Source organism: Zingiber officinale, chromosome 8B (assembly GCF_018446385.1).
Source record: "Zingiber officinale cultivar Zhangliang chromosome 8B, Zo_v1.1, whole genome shotgun sequence".
Lineage (NCBI taxonomy): Eukaryota > Viridiplantae > Streptophyta > Magnoliopsida > Zingiberales > Zingiberaceae > Zingiber > Zingiber officinale.
In genome coordinates this window covers 23,333,280-23,355,046 of record NC_056001.1, presented here as the reverse complement: position 1 = coordinate 23,355,046, position 21,767 = coordinate 23,333,280, and the positions used below count along the sequence as shown (strand labels likewise).

The 21,767-nt window shown below is 50.6% G+C and overlaps 2 protein-coding genes across 2 annotated transcripts; one reads left to right on the top strand and one right to left on the bottom strand.

Annotated features, from left to right (window-relative positions):
• Positions 1-874: 874 nt before the first annotated feature.
• LOC122014297 (CASP-like protein 4C1) lies at positions 875-2,215 on the bottom strand. Its single transcript, XM_042570489.1, has 3 exons — positions 1,554-2,215; positions 1,335-1,473; positions 875-1,242 (listed from the first exon to the last, which is right to left on the bottom strand). The coding sequence occupies exons 1-3, from the start codon at positions 1,763-1,765 to the stop codon at positions 1,024-1,026; spliced, it is 570 nt and encodes a 189-aa protein (XP_042426423.1). The 5' UTR covers positions 1,766-2,215; the 3' UTR covers positions 875-1,023.
• A 14,077-nt stretch (positions 2,216-16,292) lies between these two features.
• LOC122013597 (calphotin-like) lies at positions 16,293-16,646 on the top strand. Its single transcript, XM_042569854.1, has one exon. It carries the CDS (start codon positions 16,293-16,295, stop codon positions 16,644-16,646), a length of 354 nt encoding a protein of 117 aa, XP_042425788.1.
• The last annotated feature ends 5,121 nt before the right edge of the window (positions 16,647-21,767 follow it).

Here is a 21,767-nt window from a genome sequence, read left to right as displayed (position 1 = left end):
TTGAATATCCACTTTTCAAAACATCATATATCAGCTTCCCTATTTCTTCTCTCTCCTTTATAATGTTTAGGGAATGGAATTCATTCCCTAAATTTAGAGAAGTACTGTTCATAAATGCATAATTTAAAGAATGGATAGGGTAGCTGATGTAAAGATTTTTTAGCTATCCTATCTAAAATTTAAGGTAAAATTTTTGAATAAGATGTCTGATACAGATGCTCTTAGTATCTAATCTAATACAACTAACATAAAATATATTGAAATTTTGTAACCATGAATTGATAGTGAAATGTGGTCATGTCTACAAAGTGCACCTCGCTGCCATCTACTTTCACCCATCTTTCTCTCTCTGAACTCTTCACAATTACATTTGCTTTTCTTTGTTCATTCTTCGTTCTATTTTTGTGCCATACGCACAATAATAGATATATGAACGTAAAAAATATGCTATGTTCTTCACTATGACATCCAAATTTGTTGCCCATGGCCCTCTTGGGTTTATAGATTTGTCAATCTATAGACACAAAAGCTTGTATTCGTGCTCTTTGATCCTAGCAACATCAAAAACAATAGTGCATTGTTCAAATCACACATGGTTGGCGTTGACTAAGTGGTGGTGCTCAAATTGTGGTTGGCGTTGACAAAGTGCTTGATGGCCACTCTTGCTCATGGAAAAAAAAACCGTTCCAAAATAGAGCCGTATTCAATGACAAAACAGCAAAACTTTGACTTTTGTCCATTATGGTAAGTCTCCACTTAGACTTTCTCTTCTTCTAACTCCTCTTCGTCCTCTCCCTTTCCTTTCTCTTTCTCTAATATCTTCCTCCTCTTCATTAGATATTGTTATTTTCTTTAACCATAATAAAAACACAAATTCCTCTTAATAACACTATCATACAAATACAAATTATAAACTTAAACAAAAATCCACACTTTGCTATCCCTTATCTACATAAGAGTAATGCATAGTGAACCATTACCAAAAAAGGAAGATGGAGACATAGATTTGGGGCTTCCCTGCCGCTACCAGGTTTCTTGGCGGGAACCGGTCGTGAGGTAGCCGGCCATTCGATACCCCGTTACCAGCGCCGTCAACGCCAGGAAGCCGAAGGCCGCGAGCCCCATGGCCACCGCTATGTCCGCCTGCACGCAGAACCCGCCCTCGCACGCGCCCCCGCCCCTCACCCGTCTCGCATCCGCCGCGCCCGCCGCACCAGCCGCCATTGCCATGTATGCGAAGGCCTGATCCATACGCACGCGCAATAACTAGATTATTTATGTACTGATTTGTTACGAAGTAAAAGCGGTGATCTTGCTGGGACTACGAGGCTGGCCTGGTCGTGAGCGAAGTCGAAGAGGAGCTGCATGGGCTCCGGGAAGAGGGTGGCGCCGCCCGTCAGGATCTGGTAAACGGAAGCGCACGTCTCAAAGAGAGAGTAGGCGGCCACGATCGCGTTGGCGGCGAGCACGAACCTGCGTCAGTGTTCCCCGACATCAACAGAAAAGAGACAGAGCCGCATCCGGAAACAGAGAGGGGAGGAGAAATTAAGTACCGGAAAGAGTGGAAGCGGAGCCAGGAAGGGGAGGAGATGGTGGCGGTGACGATGACGGCGGTCAGGGCGAAGCCGAAGGTGACGAGGCGGAGCAGCAGAGTGAACAGGTGGAGGCGGCGGCGATGATGATGTGCCGGGGACGGAGGGGTGGAGGGGTGGGCAGAGGCGGAGGCGGCGCCTCCACCCTCGCCGTTGTGGAGCGGGGAGGCCATGGCACGTCGAAAACTGGTGCTAACTAAGATCGGAGGAAATGGTGGAATTAATTAACGGCGGATTGGGCGAGGTGGAGGAGCGGCGCAGGCTGGGAACTAGAATCACGAGAAAGAAGGAGAAAGCGTGGCGCGATGTGATCGATCGATGCTTACAGTCACTCGCTGTTGCCCTGCTCGCTTATCATGTTCCGATGGAGCCTCAATCAGTTTCTTTCCTGATGTTTTCATTAAATTTTGTCAACGACGTCCAACAAACAGCGGGGTCACTGGCGCAAATTCCATGACACCAGTTGAAATGTGGAATGGCCAGCGCGAGGACGGCCGCTTTCCAGGGCCAGTTTACACGGAGAATCCGCGGCCAGAGGAGGAAATTAAAAAAAGAGCTCATGCCTCATACTGATAGAATAAGCACACGAGAATCGATTTTATTTCATTCTGAGATATCAACCTTCGTTAACTGATTTCGGAGATTTTTTTTAAATTATCAAATTTTACGACGAGTATTCATTGTAAATTTATAATAAATACTAGTGTGATCGTGCACACGTGTTGCGTGTGTAATATAATAATATATAAATTATTTGGATTTTTGAAAATCCGAATTGTTTGGATTTTCTAGTGTCACCTTCAGAACAAAAAATTAATCATTTGGGTAAGATTCGTCATTACTACGGTAATGGATTTCCCTATGAAAAAAATTATTTTAATTTAATATTATACTTATCTTAGTAAAAGAAACTAAGAAAAGTATATTTTTTAACATCATCGGCCTAAAATATTTATAGAAGCTTCTTTGATCATAATGTTATCAATTCTAAGATGTGGGACTAAAGAGAACTATATTTTTTTATATAAAACAACCAGAGAAAATTAATAATGAGAAAAATTCATAATAATACGTTGTAGCTGAGTCTCGAACTCTAGATCACTGATTGTTTCGCTTGTGAAATTACTAATAAATCTTGGAATTATTTTTAGTGTGAATAGAAAAAAGGACAGTAACGTAAATTCATTTTAGGCTTCACCAAAGTTAGTTAGTAAAGGGGGGAGATTTTTAATAAAATAGTAAGAAATTAATTCATTAAAATTCTAGTACGAATCCCTTGTTCACCGTAAATTCTTAATAATAACTCGGTTACAAAATACGTTGCAAAATATATAATGAATATTATTTTTGTTACTAAATCTATTACGAATAATTTTTTCATCTAAAAATTTACAATGAATATTCGTCAGTAGATCCCGATAAATTTAGACATGTGCTTACCGTCCTGTCAGTCAAGGCATTCGTTTATCGTTCCTTAAGTCTCGTTTCGTATGCACGGCCCTGTACGTCTTGGTCGACATATCCTGTTCTGCAAGTCTTATCCTGTAAGTCCTGACCTGTCCGCCTTAGTCCGCCTATCCTAACCTGTACATCTTGGTCCGTGTCTCCTGTTCTGCATATCTCGTCTCTTTAAGTAGAGCCAACATTCCTCCCATACTCAGGCTGCCATGGAACCTCCAATGGGATCTAATGAATCATCTTTTTTACGTCAACAGGTTACCCAACTGACTCAGTTACTGGCCCAGAAAGATGAGGCTTTATTGGAGATGATTCAGAGCAGAGATCTTCAGTCTTCCCTTACTCGCGAAATGGAAGAACCCTGGTTGACTGCTAAGTCCAGGACTCGGGCCGAGACAACTTTAAAGCATAAGGCTCGTTCCGACTTGAGGAGTCAGACCCATTTTATTACCTACTTGAAGCTGAGACACGAGGACAAGGTAGCCCTCCTGCAAGAGGAAAGCCGGATAAAAGATGAAACCATTGCCCATCTTCAAAGCAACATCCAACGTATCAAGGAAGAACTGGCTCAAGCACAAGCTCATCTAGCGAAGAGGGACCAGACATCTTGATCTTGTAATAATGTGAACCCTTGACAAATGTTCCTCAACTCTTATTAAATAAACCATGTTCTCTGTGCTACTCTGTGTTATCTGCCTATTAGGGTGTGAGTCTGTACTTCCTTGTCTCTTCTTCTATTATCATGTTCCATAGACGCATGCTCCTCAAGAGAAATTTCTAGAAAGGATAATGTACTTACCAAACCTTTTTCTTACCATAGGGATTGGGAAGTCGTGGCTCATACGGATATGCTTGTTTGTATCCCATATTTGTAGTAGAAGTATGGTCTACAGACCTGTTGAGCACGATAGTATGTCTCCTTGTGGCCTCGCACTGAGGTGAGAGTAGAGGATAGCGACCGAGAAGGTCGTTGGGCGTGAGAGCATGCTCACTTATAACTCGCACTGGGTGAGAGTCTAGGACACCGACCTGGAAAGGTCGTTGGTCGTAAGAGAATGCTCACTTATAACTCGCACTGGGGCGAGAGTCTGGGACACCGACCTGGAAGGTCGTTGGGCGTGAGAGTATGCTCACTTATAACTGCGGCCAGATTCAACTGCAAGGGGCCTGTGCCACCTCCTGGCGGTCAGCTAATGAGTAGTTCTGGGGAGGCTTGCCGATGGAAGGGCTAGATTTGGCTTCTCAACATATTATATCAGTGAGTATTCCTTTTCCTGGTCTGACCATCTGAAATTAATTCTGACACTCCTCTTTTTGCCAGGCAAGCCTGCTCCATAGGCTTGAGTTTAACCCAGTTTGCCGCAGATCTACTGAGAGAGAACAAGTCTCTGAAGGCTCGGGTTCGAGAATTGGAGTTGCCACTAACTCCTCGTAATCCACTGGACCCTTCAGCTTCAGATGACCCTCTGGATTCCTATCTTCACAAGGTCGGGGAGTCCACTTATTCTGCGAGGAATCTGGCTCAGGTGTCTTCCGAAAAGATAAGGAACCTGCAAACGACCTTGCAGACCAGCGAGTACAAATTGAATTCAGAGGGGCAACGTCGTCGCCAACTTGCGATCGATCTGGAGGGGAAAGAATCAAAGCTGGCCACTCTTTCCGCATATGTAAAGGCGCTCCAGAAGTCTTATAAGGTCCTGCAAAAAGACATGGGAGCTGGCAAGGCAGACTTGGCTGCCAGTACTGATCGAGAAAGGGCTCTAAAGGCTCAGTGGGACATCGACCAAGCCACCATCAAGTCCCTCCAAGCTGATCTTCTCAAGGCCCAGGAGGATGTCTCCGCCCTTAAACAGGAGAAGGCTCTGGTTCTGGCCGATGCAGACAAAATAAAGGGTGAGTTGGTGGAATACCGGTCGGGCGAGATTGATCGCCTCAGAGCCTACAAACTCGCCTACGTTTAATCTTCGCTCTTCATGAAGAAGATAGGTGACTTAATTAACCTGATGATCTGTTATGGAGGTGTGGGTGTCGTACAACAACTGTTTGAATAAGGTCTTCTTCGCTCTGCCCCCTCAGATAATTTCCTGAACAGGGCTTGTCTGGTGCAAGAACTTCCCGATGGAGCCTTCCCTTCTTTCATTGCCGACGACGACTTCTTGACTCCTTCTGTACCTTCCTCAAGCGATGTACCTCCTACAGACCCTCGACCATGATGTAAAACTTTTCATGTGTAGACGTTTTATATCTGCTTTTGTTCGAAGTTACTTAAGCTTAGGAAATCCATCGGTTTGCTTTTGTCTGAAATTACTTAAGCTTAGGAAATCCCTCGACAATTATCTCTATCTTAAGAATTTTCCATTTTACTATGCTCCCCGCCAAGACCTACTTGTTCCCCGACCGGGATCCGTCCTGACCATGATGACATTCTGAATAGTGCCTTTGCCCTGGGCCTCTGACCTCTTAGTGTCCCGAGCTGGCTCCCTAACTGGGTTCGCCCCTTAAACTTTAACAAGTAAAGGTGTGTGTGAGAGAGAAAGCATACGAAGATCTCAAAGGATTTATACTACAGTGGCATTCTTTTTCGAGGTAACCATGCCTCATGATGACCCTCGTTCATCGCGCCATTTACTTTCTCCAACCCCTTCCTTTAGCTTCATTTTCTGTGATGATTTTATGACTCCTTTTGCTTGGATATCCTAAATCGCTTTTATTGTAAGCCGTTGGATGGTGGTTGACCATAATACCCTCCTGAGTATCTAAATAGACCTCCTCCCCTATCCCTTGGGACTTTTTCGCCTGCTGCTTCCTTCTGTTCTCACTCTCTGCTTCCTCTGGCCTTTCGCTTCCTCTTGCTCTTGCCCTTTGCCTCATCCTCTTGTCCTCTGCCTCCTACTTAAATCCTTCCCATGACTTTTCCTACCATCATTTACCCCCTAGAGTCTCTACCTTTGTTGGCGTGGATCTGGATGATCTTCGTTTCAGCTATGAAATCTCGGAAGACATGCATATCATTATTCCTAACTTGCTTTACCGGGCCTCCTCTCCTCAAGAAGGACATGTCACCTTTTATAAGGAGTAATTCGTCGTAGGGCTTCACTTCCCCATTCACCTTTTATTTCTGAGGTGAGTCGATTTTAGAATTTTTCTGGGCCAACTAACTCCCAATTCTATAAAGATTCTGTGCGGTTTCGTGGTACTATACTAAGTTTGTGGCATATCCTGGTCTTCCGCCTGTTCCACTATTTCTTCACTCCTCGCCAGCAGACTGAGGGCTTGTTTCGTTTCCAGGCCTGTACCCGCACTACCTTCTTTTGTCATATCCCCTCCTCCGACCCTAATTGGAAGGATAAATATTTTTTCCTTAAATTTCCTTTCAACGTGGAATGGCCTACCCGGTGGCAACGAGTGCTTCCTGCAACACCTTACGTGGGGGACTTCAGTACTGACCCCCCTCTTCACAGAGGTCTTGGCTCAACTGAGGTGCTGGAGACTGGATTTAATGAGGTTGCTAACCGAGGACATGCTGTCCTTTTTCACGCTGAGCCATATTTCCTCTGTCGAGCTGCGTCGCTCCCTAGGTGAGTTTTACCTGACCTTGAATTACTCCACCCTAGTTTTTGGAATTGTTATTATAACTTTGGTTTCCCTGCATAGCCAATACCCTGCTCCGCGCATCAGATGTCCAACCCCTTCCCTTTAGCGACCCGGAAATAATGCGTAGAGGCAGAATCATTTTGGAAAGATGACCCCTTCCACATTCTGCCCCTACCCGGCTAGGAGTGCCTACCTCTACAATTCCTCGATCGGTCCCTCAAACAACTCCCATGTTCGTTCCCCAAATAGTTCCTGAACCTGCTTTCCGACCGACTCCCCGATCACCTTCCAGGTCAGCAGACATATCGCCTGCCAGTCCTTCTTTCAGAGCAGCTTATCGTGCAGCCCGGCAGACGCATTTTGCTATTGATCCCCCAAGTCAAAGTGCTGCATCTCTTTCGGCTCGTCAATCCCGACCTTCACCTGAGGATTCAGATTCGGACGACCAGCTGTTGATACGCCGATTCCGACGCAGGGCTATCGACCCTGTCTCTACTGATCAACCCACTGCTCGATCTCCCTACTCACCTCCGACAACCACCCTATTACCGGGATTCCCGAGTACTTATGCGCCTCCTTCAGAGATGCCAGAGAGAACTCTTCGAGGGATGCCCCTAATTATCTCTGAAGAAGTCCGAAGCGAATCTCGCCTGCCCCCCATAGGTCCTGCTTCGACACTTGCATCTCCTCCGGCATCTTGGTCCTACGCGCCCCATCCTCCAGAGGCCTCCAATGCGGCTGCAGAACCTTCAACTCATGATCCTGCGACTAGAGGTGAAGCCGGACCTTCTAGCTCACGACGTCCAACCTACTCATATTTCAGAGCCACTTTACCTTCAGAGTGGCACCTGCAGCATCAAGTAGATGTCCCTACCAGCCGCATCACTTTGAGAGGACTCCTATCCGACAGCTGACAAGAACATATGGAACAGATACATTCCTTTCCTGTACCAGTCCAATTGGACCTGATCGCGGAAGGAGCTATAGCTGTAAGCTTCCTTTATTATTTCCTTCCCTTATTCCTAACATTCCTTATACTTGTCTCTCTGTAGAACCTCGTCGAACCCTTGGCCATGAGTCACACCCTGTCCGCCCTATATCAAGAGAATAAAGCTATGAAGGACAGGGTAGCTGAAGTGGAACTCCAATTGAGTGACCTAGCGACAGCTAATCATATACTGACGGCGGAGATAGAGACCCTGAAAAGAACGAATGCTCTCCACAGGCAGTCTCTGAGGGAAGCAGATCAGGAAATTAAGGGTCTTTGGGCAGAAAAGAACCAGACCGAGATTCTTCATCAGCAGACTGTGGATCAATTGACGAAAGAGCTGCAATCCAAGGAGGTACTATTATAGGAACAGAGCAAAACCCTGGAATCTCAAGCAGCAGAATTGCACGCTGTACAGGCTGAATTAGCGCAAGATCACTCTACCTCCTCTGGAGTCACCGCAGCTCTGGAAATATAAAGGGCGGGAGAAAACGAATGCTGCAGGTTGAGTCGAGAGGCCTACCTCCACTCGCGGGAGTTTGGTGTCCAGGTGGGGGACCGTTTCGTGACGTCCATAGCTTATGGTGCGGCAGGGGCCCTGCGGCAACTATATGAACAAGGCTACCTTAATTCCACTCCCTCCGAAGACTTCTTGGATCACCGTCGTATTTTGAAAGAAATACCCGATGAAGTCTTTTCTGCCTTTAAGTAATTTGTGTTTTTAAACTATGTAAGCTGCAAAACTCTATGCTTAATGTTCCATCCCATCTCTTGTTATCCGCCTTCTGGGTACGCATACAAAATGAGTTTGATGATTTACAGAGACTAAGGACATAATAATCCTGACCAAGCAAACATTCTTACTGGCTGGTCGGGCGAGTATTCCCGACCTGACTTATCCTACCTCCTTCAAACCTACACTTATCGGAATTAAACCTTATAAAAAATAAAGTTATCTATGTGTGATAAGACCGAAGATAGTTGGCGCTCCAGGGCCAGTCTAGCTTCCTACCCCGGTCGTCTTGCAGGTAATAAGCACCTGATGCCAACTTTTTAACAACTTTATAAGGCTCATCCCATTGGGGTGCTAGTTTGGCTACATCTCCGACAGGCTTTGTTCGCTTCCAGACCAAGTCCCCTTCTCCGAAGAAATGAGGAACTACCCTTTTATCATAATTCTGCCTCATCCTTTGTCGGTAGGTCGCTAGCCTAGCCGCCGTCCGCTCACAAGTCTCACTAATAAAGTCCAGCTCTGCTAGTCGTCGTTCAGCATTCTCTTCATCATACAACATTCTCCTAGTTGAAGGCACCCCGATCTCTATAGGTATTACTGCCTCATAGACTAAATGAAACCGGGTGAGGCCGGTGCTCTCCCGAGGTGTTGTGCGGTAGGTCTATAGAATACTTTGCAATTCTTCCACCCAATCTCCTCCAACGTGATCCAACTTAACTTTTAGTCCCCGCACAATATCTCGGTTAATAACTTCCGTCTGACCATTACTTTACGGGTATGCCACGGATGTGAAGGCTTGTATAATGCCGAACCTTTGACACCAGACCTGGATCTTCCGACCTTGAAATTATCTTCCGTTATCCGATACCAGTTTATGGGGTATGTCGAATCTGTATAGAATGTTTTTCCACAGAAACTTAATAACCACTCCCTTGGTAATTCTAGTCAGGGCGTCGACTTCTACCTATTTAGAAAAGTAATCCACTGTCACAAGCAGAAATTGCTTTTGATCGGGTGTCATAGGGAATGGTCCTACAATATCTGATCCCGTCCGGAAGATGAGTCGGACGGAGGCCGGTCGCGGTGGACTGGGCGTTGACGGAAAGTCGCGGGCGGTGCAGGCTCCCCACGGGTGGCTGATGCGGCTGCAGGACCCTGCGCACACTCAGACGATCCCCCCTCTCACGTTAGAGACCAAAACCCAGGGAAAAAGTCCCCGGATCAGGCCCTCCGACGCTCAAGTCAGGTCCTTTTTCCCCAGAAAAAAGCAGACAGAAGGAGAAAAGGAAAACAGTTGTGGAAAAAAGTGACGAGGGAGTGTGTGCGCGTACCTGCGTACAAGGGATTTCTCCCCTTTTATGCGTCCTCCTGCTAGAACCCGCCCCCCTGTCAGAAAACGTTAGACGCCCGACTTTGTCCTCTAGTTCTGGACACCTGTCGCGCTGCTATTTGTTGTGAAAGCATCTTTCTATTAGGAACCTCCGCCTTCGCACTTGGGTTTTGTCCTGTAATGAGGGACAACTGGCAGGCTACTACTGGCTATGAGGGCATCTTTTCGTTTTAGGAACCTTCGTCTTCGCCCGCATCGTTGGTATGTAATGATTACCCCTGACGGACCGTTGAGATTCTCCGCTCCCGTATTACTTAGCTCCTCCGATTCATTGTGTCCCCGCACCAGCCTGTACCTGTGGTTCACATTTCCAGGCCTCCAACTCGCAGACCTGCAGCCCTAACTGTCTAGACATAGCTACGCTGATCTTCAACCTGCATCCTGCGCTTTGTACTTCCTGGCCCTCAACCGTCAGACTGCGGGTATCGAGCCTTCCGATGAGGGGTTGCCACTCATCAGGCGCTAGAGGTGCTGTACGGAAAACACCTCCTGATCCGCCACCTCGGCCGTGGGTGTCCCAACAGCGGAAGCCACCTCGTTCGATCTGACGCCCTCTCTGGTCGGACCGTCGTTGGAGGCCATCGCCGCTCCTCCGAACTAATTTTTGTCGCCGCACCGAACCCTACGTCAACCACTAGTGTCCAGGATTGATCCGACGTCAGCCGCCGCTCCGGGTTCGGTTGTTTCCTCCTCGTCAGACCCGAGCGGCAGGCGATCGGTGACAGCGACTATCCCAACCTTCCTATGCTGAGCCTTGACTGCCCTGTCAGCCTGCCTTTTTGACCGCCAAGTCGCTATGACTATTGACCGCCACCTCCTCGTGACTTTTGACCGCCACATAGCCTGGACTTTTCTAATCCTTTCCTCTTGGGCCCCTCCATCACTAACCGTATCACAAGCCTCCCCCACAAGTCTAGTCGAAGGAGGACGACAGTCTGACTGACTAGACCTCTGCACATTTCTGTGACTTCGGCCTATCTTTGTGATTTCAGCAGATCTCTGTGTATCTGCCTCAGCGTATCTCTATGATCTCAGCATATCTCTGCGCCCCCTGCTTCCTGCGTCACGCGTCAACTTTCGTGTCGCGTCGCTTGGGATACCATGCCTTCTTCATTACGTCACCAGTCGCTTGGGGTGTCGCGCTCATGCCTTTGCTTTGACTTGGCCACCCGCCTTCTTTATAAAGAGCCTCACGGTCACTTCTTCGCTCTATCCTTCTTCATTCCTGCTTCCCTACTATCTCTTGCTCACCCGCGCTTTACTGCTTCTTTCCCCCGAAATGCATTCTCCTTCCTTTGACGAAGTTAATCAACTACCTTCCCAAATGCGGATAGATCAGCTCACCTCGCAACTTGCCGAGAAAGAACGCGAACTGGAGCGCCTGTCCAGGGATCGAGCTCGTCTGCTGGCTGCCTTGCATGACATGGACGCCCTGTATCGTCTTACCAAATCTCGCGTGCATGCAGAAAAGGCGATGAAAGATGAATACCAGTTTGATCTACAACACCAAATTAGCCGCCAAGACCGTTTGCAACGGGAGCATGAGACAGAGTTATCTCTACTCCGTGCGGTTCTTGAGGACAAACAAGACACGCTCGCCCGGCAACAAACAGTCATCGACTCCCTTCACGCGGAGCTGGCCCGGGCCATGAGCGCGCCTGAATCTCCTGACAGGTCTTCACGCGGAAGTGCTCATTCCCCAGGGCCCATCTTTTCCCCGAGTCCAAGCTGGCCTAGGGAATAGTTATCGCAGTGGCTCCTTTGTCAGGAGGCGTTTCTGCCTGTAGCCTTGGCTGTATCCCTCCCTTGCTGAACTGCGCTGCTACGCTTGTAGATCCGTCCCCTTTTGGCCCAGTTTCTCCTGCTCAATTTTCATCTAGCAAACACGTTTTTAGAAATAGGCCCTTGTGTAAGAGCCTAGAGTCGCTTCATGATTTCTTTTCATACATGTATTTTGGATAATAAAGTCAATGTAGTGCTTAAAAATTGCAACTGTGATGAACGTGTAAAACCTGATTTCGTAGTTAATATTGGCGCTGTAGGAGTAGGGTAGATGGTGCTCCGCATCCCTTGCCCTGCGTATTGGTTGCATGTTTGAAATTTACGTAAAGTAAAACCAGATGTAGCTGACCTGATTATGGAAAACGCTCGGCTTAAGGTGAGGCACATCTCTCAGAAAGGTAGTTAGGCATAGGCACCGAGCTCGCTTATGATTTTCAAAGAGGGGTTGATTTTTGATTCCCGCATGGGGCCGACCTGAAAGGTCGTTGGTCGTGAGGACAGAGCTCACTTTTGATTCTCGCATGGGAGCCGACCTAAAAAGGTCGTTGGGCGTGAGGACAGAGCTCACTTTTGATTCTCACATGGGAGCCGACCTAAAAAGGTCGTTGGGCGTGAGGACAGAGCTCACTTTTGATTCTCGCATGGGAGCCGACCTAAAAAGGTCGTTGGGCATGAGGACAGAGCTCACTTATAACTCGCACTGGGGCGAGAGTCTGGGACTACCGACCTAAAAGGTCGTTGGGCGTGAGCACGGGGCTCACTTTTAATTCTCGCATGGGAGCCGACCTAAAAGGTCGTGGAGAGCAGAGCTCACTTATAACTCGTGACCGGGCGAGAGTTCTGGGACCACCGACCTAAGAGGTGGGCGTGAGCACGGGCTCACTTTTAATTTCAGATGGGAGCCGACCTAAAAGGTCGCATGGAGGGCGTAACTCACTTATAACTCGTGACCGGGCGAGAGTCTCGACCACCGACCCAAAGATCGTTGGGCGTGAGCACGGGCTCACTTTAATTCCTCAGATGGGAGCCGACCTAAGAAGGTCGTGAGAGCAGAGCTCACTTATAACTCGACCGGGCGGCAAGAGTCTAAGACATAGGCGCGAGCACGGGGCTCACTTTAATTCTCATGGGAGCCGACCTAAGAAGGTCGTTGGGCGTGAGAGCAGAGCTCACTTATAACTCGGACCGGGCGAGAGTTCTGGGACTACCGACCTGTAAAGTCATGGGCGTGAGCACGGGCTCACTTTAATTCTCGATGGGAGCCGACCTAAAAGGTCGTGGGCGTGAGAGCAGAGCTCACTTATAACTCGTGACCGGGCGAGAGTTCGACCACCGACCTAAAGGTCGCATGGAGCACGGAGCTCACTTTTAATTCTCGCATGGGAGCCGACCTAAAAGGTCGTTGGGCGTGAGCAGAGCTCACTTATAACTCGCACTGGGGCGAGAGTCTGGATACTCCGGTCCGAGACCGGTGGCGATGGCGCTGGTCCGAGACCATAATGATACTCCGTCCGAGACCGGTGGCGATGGCGCTGGTCCGAGACCAGTAACGATACTCCGGTCCGAGACCGGTGGCGATGGCGCTGGTTCGAGACCAGTGACGATACTCCGGTCCGAGACCGGTGGCGATGGCGCTGGTCCGAGACCAGTAATGATACTCCGGTCCGAGACCGGTGGCGATGGCACTGGTCCGAGACCTGCCGGACCCTCCTCGCTAGTAGCACAGATGTGATGCTCTCTTCAGCCTCTATCTGCCTCATCTGAACCGCCTTCATTACTTCTACCGGGCTGGGCGTTATTCGCCAGTTTTGCGCTCGTTCTGCCGCATCCCTCGTCTTCCTGCAAGCATATCATGCATAGTATAGGATGTGGGCGGGAGAGAGGGAACATGAACCTTATTCGGCCCTGGGCATGCAACGCTCTTCTAGCTTGTGGGAGCTTCGCGTGCCTTTGCATGCTGGTGTGGTTAACGAACCGGCCTGGGGGCTGTCTCCACCGAGATGCTTGCCTAGCTACTCCGAGTGAGCAGCTCCCCTGACTGCCAACCCGTGCCTTCCTAACCTCCGCTGATCAGCCCTGTTCCCTGCGCGACCCCTACTGGATTGCCTGGCCCTTGCAGCTCTGTAAAATCTCCCACTCGACCTTACCGAGGGATGCCTCTTTTTTAGAGCCACACCTTGTCATGATTACTCCGCCGCGCCTATCTTTAATAGGTTCATTCTTATGCTGACACCTGTCCGTTGCATTTATGGTCCACGCTTCCTGACGTCAGTTTCCATACCTTTTTCGTACGCCTTCGTGCTTACTTCCCTTTAGACGGCGCGGGGCGGATTACCCAAAAAGATACTCGGCCCGATTCTCGATGCTTCTCAGGCATGAATGGGCTTTATAAACCCTAAAGGTCATCTGCCGCTTTCTTTCCAACGCTTCGTTCTCCTCCTCTCCTCCTCCGTGCTCGTCCTTGTTAGTGCAACTTGCCATCTTCCGGCCTGAGCTCGCGACCCCTTTACCCTTCTGATCGTTCCTGGCCTGTGATCCTTCTCGCCTCCAACCTTCTTGCTTGCTTCTTCCTCGCGACGATGGATGGTAAGGACCTCCCCTGGTATTCATGCTATCTTTCGGGTTTGGACCACCTGACCTGTCGGTATTACAATCCCTTCTGCAATTGGATTCCTCATATGAGCTTCGACTCCCATCACCCAATGAACATCCTTCGTCTCCTCCTGAAGGCTGTATCACTGTCTTTAGAGATCATATTATGGGCGGTCTTCGCTTTCCTTTGCACCCCTTTATTTCAGACTTGTGCCAATATTGCGGCATCGGCGTCTCCCAGTTTGCTCCCAATGTATTTCGAGCTATCTGTGGAACCGTCATCTTATGCCGTATCTATCGAATTTCCTTGACGCCTCACCTATTCCAGCACTTCTACTCTTTCCGGCGAGCCGAGGCGGGGATATTCAACGTTCAGGCCAAGCCGGGCTTTAAGTTCTTTGACGGCCTACCTTCTTCCAATAAGGGCTGGAGGTCCCACTTTTTCTTTCTTAAACCGCCTTCCCCCTTGGCCGGGTCTTCTCAGTGGCGCCCCCTCCCGGCTTTTCCCCCACATGTTCATGAATCTGCCTGCTTTGCAGCTGCGGACAAGTTGACCGGTGTTCTTGTTCACTTGTCTGTGTTGATGCTGGAAGGCATCTTATACACCTTCAGTCTTAGTCCCGTCCCTGCCGAAATCGGAGCTCCCTTTGGTAAGTTGTCTATTCTTGCACGCCGCTCTTCGCTAACTGAGATGCCTTTTCTTTTTTATTCTTGTAGCGGCTGCTATCCTCCGTTCCTTCGCCTGCCAAGAGACGCCCGCAGTTGCTGTCCTGGAAGCCCTGCATCCGGAGCTGACACCAGGCCTACCTTCTGATCCAGCTGCTGCCTTCGATCCTCAACTTCCAGCACCCCCGACCTCTGATGTTGTGATTGCCCCGTCGCTTGCAGTGCTACCTTCTCCCAGCGCTGCAGACCCAGCATCGTCCCACACCTCCGATCAACCTGCGACTGCTTCTTCGCCCACTAGACAGGCTCCTCCTCTCCATCCTACTCTACGGCTGCGTGTGACGCGCAATGGCAAACGGACGGCCCCAGTCACCGCCACTTCTCCTCCACCTTCACAGCGCCAACGCGTGGTGGTTCTTTCTTCCCCCTCCAAGTCTTCAGGCACGAGCTCGGCTCAGGAGACAAGTTTGGGCCAGGAACAGGCCTATGACCTGGAGGTGGCAGGCCCGCCGTCAGACCAACTCGCACTACCTACCCCACCTTCACCTTCTGGTGGCCAACCCCTAGATTCGCTGACTCCTCCAGCCTCCTCTCCTCTGATGCCAACGAGCTCGGCCGTGCCCATTTCTGAATCGCACTCCCCGGACTGGGCCTTCAGGGCCCTCTGGAAGCTTCCTTCGGTGACTGACCCGGCGAACGTGCCGGCTGCCACCTCATCCCCTTTTTTCGGCCGGGTCGACTTCCACGGGGCCTTGGCCAATTCCTGGCAATCGGCTCATCGACAATTCTGGGAAAGCGAATACCCTCTGGAAGAGCTCGATCAAGTTGCTTGCTCTTTGGTCGCGGTGAGCCCCTGTTTCCCTCCTTTCCTTTTTATTGGTCGTGCGTGTGTGTTTCCATAACCTCCTTTCCTTTCCTATGGGCACTTGCAGACCTGCTCGACGAGTCTGAGCGTAGTCCAACGAGCGGCCGAGCTAGAACGGGAGAATGTGGCACTCAAGGCCCGCCTCGAACTGAACCCCTTCGCCTTTCACAGCCTCCTTCGAGCCCTCCTCGAAGGCCTGACTCGCCCGCATGCCGGAATCAGCCCCGCCTGCCCTTTCTCGACGCCAGATTCAACAAACCGCAGGCATTGAGGCGGCCTTAAAGGCGAGTGAGTCCTCTCGCCTCTGGAACGCTGCCGGCGACTGAATCGAAAATCATGAGGCAGTTGCTTGCCCGTCTAGGAATTGGCCCTCAAGCAAGGTCGGAGCTCCTACAAATGGGGTCAAGCCCAAACCGTGGCCACGCCGGGCCTGAAACCACCCCGAGCCTGGGAAGCTTGCCAGCCCAGCTCAATCTTTGCAGCTGCTGGGCCCAGAGGCGTTGTCTCAGTGAGTGACTGGCGGCGAGGCTACCCAGACAAGGACGCTATGGCAGTACACTGGCGGAGAGCTCGGGTGGTCAAGGCCTACCGCTGGCCTATGTTCGTTCTTCCTTCTTCCTTCATGAGCTGGGATGGTGAGTTACGGGGCTGCTGGCGGGGTGAGACAAGCCTTCGAGCAAGGTTATTTGCGCACAGCGCCCCCCGCCACTTTCTTGGATACTGCTCGCCTGGCCCGGGAATTGCCGCAGGACACATTCCCCTCCTTCGAGGCGGATGACGGGCTCTTCTTCCAGGCTGCTCCTCCTCTTGCTGCCGCTCCAACCCCCGTAGAGGTGTCTCCCCAGGATCTTCCTGCCGCCATCCCCGAAGCTTCTGAAGCCCTTGCCCCTCCTCCTGCTGCCGCTCCAACCCCCGTAGAGGTGTCTTCCCAGGATCTTCCTGCCGCCATCCCCGAAGCTTCTGAAGCCCTTGCCCCTAAACCCTAAACGTAGAACTATGTTATGCCGCTTGCTTTTTGATGCGTTGCTACCGGCTCTTCTTTGGTGGTATTTGTGTAATTGTACTGACCTCGGCCTGCTTATCTCCGATTTCCCCTGCGATCCGACAACTGTGCCGCGTCCCCCCCGGGTACTTGTAGCTTGTTTTCTTTGGGCAGTTGTTCGTTGGTTTCGGCCGAGCTCTGATGATCAGATTTCCCTTGTCTACTTTCCTTAGCTACGTGGCTTCTCCCCCCATCGCTGCCCTTCTACTGAGCCGGCCTGGGCCAAAGGCTATCTCGCGTGTCCGTGCGGCTCGCTGATTTGGCTTATCCGCCTTCTGGTGACCCCTCCGTACACTTTTGTCCTGTTTGAAACAATTTCCTAGGGGGGCGCTTCGTATATCGAGCCCTTGTTTTTCCTTTAATGCCCCCTGACTATCTTCTCGAAGCTCATCACAGAGCGTTCCTCGTCTACTCCAGACCCGACATCTACCGTCCATTGTTAACTTACGAAAATGTCCTCCGCCCACCATACCTATAAGTATCGTCTGACCATTTCTTTCACCATCACAGTAGAGCACTCAAACGTCGCTGCCGCCGACTAATTTCCTCTGAAACCCTGCGGTGATCAGTCCCTTCCCCTTCGGCGCTTCTTTGCGGTTGTCCTCTCCACCCTCTAAGGCGCTATCTTCTGCCATGGCCTCTCCTTCCTGGGTCTCTCTGTTGGCGGAGCATTTTCCAGGCATTTCGAACTTCGCCGAGTTAGATTGGGATGACCTACGGTACACTTATGAAATCCCTGTTAGCTTCCGCCCTATCATCCCTACTGTTGCAAACCTTTATTTCGATCCTCCGCCGGGTTCGTGTACTTTCTTCACTGAGCAATTTGTGTCTGGCCTTCGTCTACCTCCACATCCTTTCCTATCTGGAGTGTGCCGCTACTTCAACATCCCCTTAGGTCAGTTAACTCCCGACTCCATAAAGATTTTATGTGGCTTCGTGATACTCTGTGAGGTTTGCGAAGTTTCCTGGTCTGCTCCCCTCTTTCACTGCTTCTTCGCCCTCGCTCGGCGTGCCGATGGTCTTTTTGACTTTCAAGCTCGCAGTCAAACTGCCTTTTTCTCCCGTCTTCCTTCTCCTCACGCCAACTGGAGGAAAAAATTCTTGCCTATGCGCTGGCAACCTGAACTTCCTCCGCCCCCGGCGTTGGAAGAGTTTCACATGGACCTCTCCTATGCTGTAGCGGCGACAAGAATGGAGCTTTGGCGCCTGGATCTGACGAGACTGCTATCTAAAGACATGCTTTCTTTTTTCCGGCTGAATCCCTCCTTCTCCGGGGCGCCGCGCTCATTAGGTAAATCCGCGCTTGGCTCTTCTCTCCTGCTTACGCTTGTTTTCTCTACAAGGATAACCCTCTGTGTCGACGCCTATAGCGGAGGCCTTGCATCGTGCCTCAGAGGTTCTGCCCCTGCCCCTAGACGATCTGGAAATAATGCGACGTGGTAGAGTAATCTTGGAGAGGAGGCTACTCCCTTATCCCGACCCCGTTTCCCCCGGGGCAGCAGTCCAACCCGTTTCCGACCCCACTGCGCATGAAGCTCCTTCTCCACAGGTCGCCCCCAGCGGGGATCGGGGTCACGCTCAGGCAAGCCATCGAGCTAGGCGAGTCTTCCGAGGAGCCCCCCGGGCCTCCCGACGGGGTCGCGCGGCTCTTCATCGCGCGGGTCGAAACTTGTCTGGTCAAGGCGCTGCGGGTGGCGCTGCTACGGCCCCCTCCCAGGGTCTACCTAATTCTGACGATTCTGGCTCTGATGGTCAGCCCCAACTTCAAAGACGGCGCCGAAGACCAGGTCTGACTTCTCGCAGTCTCGATGTTGTTCCCTTATCACCGCAGTGTTCCCTGCCGTCATCATGGCTGGCTCTAACATCATTTCCTCTTGTTATTGTTGCGTTATTTCCCTGGCAGCCTCCCCCAACCCCTACAGGGGAAGACCCTCTGCGTTTCGTTCTGCCCCCCCTTCCTCAGGAGGAGGACAGCCCTGGTGAGCAACGTGGCCCGGCATCAGGCGAGCCCACTCCCGAGTCGCCTCCTGCTCCTCCCGGCTCGGACGCAGGCCCTTCTCACCCCGCCGACCCTTCTCAACCTGCCCGCCATTGTTATAGGACCACTATCCCCTCTGAAGCAGCTCAGGCTCGACGACATGATGTCTCTACTAGCGTCTTGGCGATGAAAGGCTGCCTTGGCAGCTTGTGGCCAGAGAGCATGAATCAAATGGGTAGCTTGTCGCCCTTAGCTCAAATGGATAGGTTCTCGAAGTCTTGGGCTAAAGTAAGTACCTTGTTCCTTCTCCTGAATGCGAGTTTGCTTTAACTGAGGGCTGTTATTCTTGGTCCAGACTCACGCAGAGTCCCTGGTGCTGAACCAATCCTTCCACACCCTCCACCATGAAAGCAAAGACCTCCGGGACAAAGTCTCTGAACTAGAGCTACAACTGAATGATCCCGATCAAGCCAGCCACGCCTTGCGAGCCGAGATTCGAGCTCTAACCAACCAGACTGAGCGGCAAAAAAGGTCTCTGACGCAGGTCGGAGACGAGCTCCGAGCTGTGCGTGAAGAAAGAGCCGCACAAGAGGCGGGACATCAGCAACAGCTCGCCCATCAGGTTGGGGAGACTCAGTCTAGAGATACCCTGCTACGAGAGAAGGTCAATAAGCTGGAGGTTCAGGCAGCTAAGTTGGCAGCCCAAGAAGCAGAGCTGCAGGCCTTGAGGGAGGAACTGTCTCAGTCTCGGGCGGCTCTGACGGGAGTATCTACCGCCTTGTCAGCCTATCAAGAGGGAGAAGAAGCTCGTCGCCTGCGAAGCCGAATGTCATATCTGACTTCTCCTGAATTTCTATCCCAGGCTGGGGCACGCTTTGCTATGACCGTGCCATATACGGCGGCTGGAGTTATCAGGCAACTGAACGCGCAGGGCTTCTTGAGCTCCATCCCCGCAGCAGACTTCTTGAATCACAACCTAATCATTCAAGGCTTTCCGGATGAGATTTTTGCTCCTTTCAAATGATCTGTACTAGCCACTTAAACTGGGAAATCGTTACATGTACATATGTCTTTTCGAGTTTTCACTTAACTATCCTACTGCTTCCACGCCCCTCGTCTGATCCAACCTACGTCCACAGAGCCAACCCCCTCAAACTCGATAGGGCCGCAGGTAATTGACACTCCAAGGTCGATCCAACTTCCTTCCTTGAGTGTCTTGTAAATAATAGACTCCCGATGCCAATCTCTTAATAACCTTGTACGGTCCATCCCATTGAGGAGCCAACTTCGTCACTTCCCCTAAGGGCTTTATCTGCTTCCAGACCAGGTCACCTTCTCCGAAGAACCGAGGGATCACCTTCCTATTATAGTTCTGTCTCATCCTCTGTCTCAGAAGGCTTCCAACTGGCAATTGTTTGCTCACGACTTCACGATGAAATCCAGCCAGCTGGGCCATTGTTCTCTCCGTCAGACATCATCCTTCTTATGTAAGGTATCCCGACCTCCGAGGAACCACCGCTCATTACCATAGACCGATGGAAGGGTGTCGACTGTGCTTCCTCAAGGCCGCATTAAGCCCACAAAATGCCGGAGCTCGTCCACCCAGCCTGCCCCCATGTGATCCACCTTGACTTTAAGCCCGCATTATCTCCCGATTGACTACCTCGGTCCGACCATTACTTTGAGGATGAGCCAGCGAGGTGAAGGCACAGGTTATGCCGAACCCTTGCACAAATTCGATCCTTGGCCCCTGAAATTGTCTATCATTGTCGACACCAACTTATGGGGTAAGCCAAATCTGGAAAAGATATTTTCCATAGGAACTGGATCACCGCATCTTCAGTGATTCCGGCTAGGGCTTCGCTTCTACCCACTTGGAGAAGTAGTCTACGCTACCAACAAGAAGCGCCTCGCCTTGAGCCATCGGAAAGGCCCCACGATATCCATACCCCATTGGTCGAAGGCAGTGATCAGAAGTTCTCAAGCCTCAGAGGTCAGGCCAGCTCGATACTTCGCATGATAGACAAGTATTCACCAACCTCGTAAGGCCCTTCTCAAGGTAGGCTGAAATAACCAGCCAAGAATACCTTCCGAGCCGCTTTCTTCCCCAACAGTGATTGCCACAAAGACTCAATGTATCTCTGCAAGGCCCGGTCCGCTTCTCCATATTGTGCACTTGAGTAGAGGTCCTGAGAAAGACCTTTGTACAAATGATCCCCAATCATTGCATAAGAGTGGGCTTGCCTCCTCATCACGCTTCCTCGGGGTTGGTGGGTATGGCTCCTTGTGAAGAAATCTCATTATGGGCGCTCTCCAATCAATTACTTCTCCCGCGTTATTCAGTAAATCTATCCGGGCTACAAGGAAGGTCTGCGCTATAGATCGGTCGAGCGTCCATGTACTCAGGGAACTAGCCATTTTAGCCAACTCATCCGCTTTTTCATTTTCAGCTCTAGGAATCTTCGTGACTGTGACCTCCTTGAATTCCCCTTTCACCTTTTCATAAGCCTCCTTATAAACTTGCATCCTCTCGCTATTCACCCCAAATTGCCGGTTGTCTGCTGCGTTACCAGAATATATGATGACGACTCGGCTCTCACATGCCGAGCCGCTTGTAGGCCTGCTAGTAGAGCTTCATATTCGCCTCATTGTTGGTGGCTCGAAATTTAACCGCACGACCAACTGCATGATATCTCCTGGGGATATGAGCAAGGCTCCCACGCCACTCCCCGATGGGTAGCCGACCCGCCCACGATTTTCCAGACTCTTCCGAGTCCATTGGTATACTTCCGTGAAATCGCGAGCCCGTGCTTTGATCATGTTCGAGGTCGATATTGTATGCGTCATACTCCTAGCTCAGCTTGCCCACTGATAAGCCGACCCGCCACTTCCACCTTGGTGAGAGCTCGCCCATTGCTTCGCTCACAGACGGTAATGGGGTGCGCCAAGAAATACGGCCGGAGATGCCGAGCCATGAGAACAAGTCCATAGACCAACTTTTCCAGGGCCGTATACCGAGACTCGGCCCCCTTCAATAGATGACTGAAGAAATACACCGGCCGTTGTACATTATCCTGCTCCTTAACT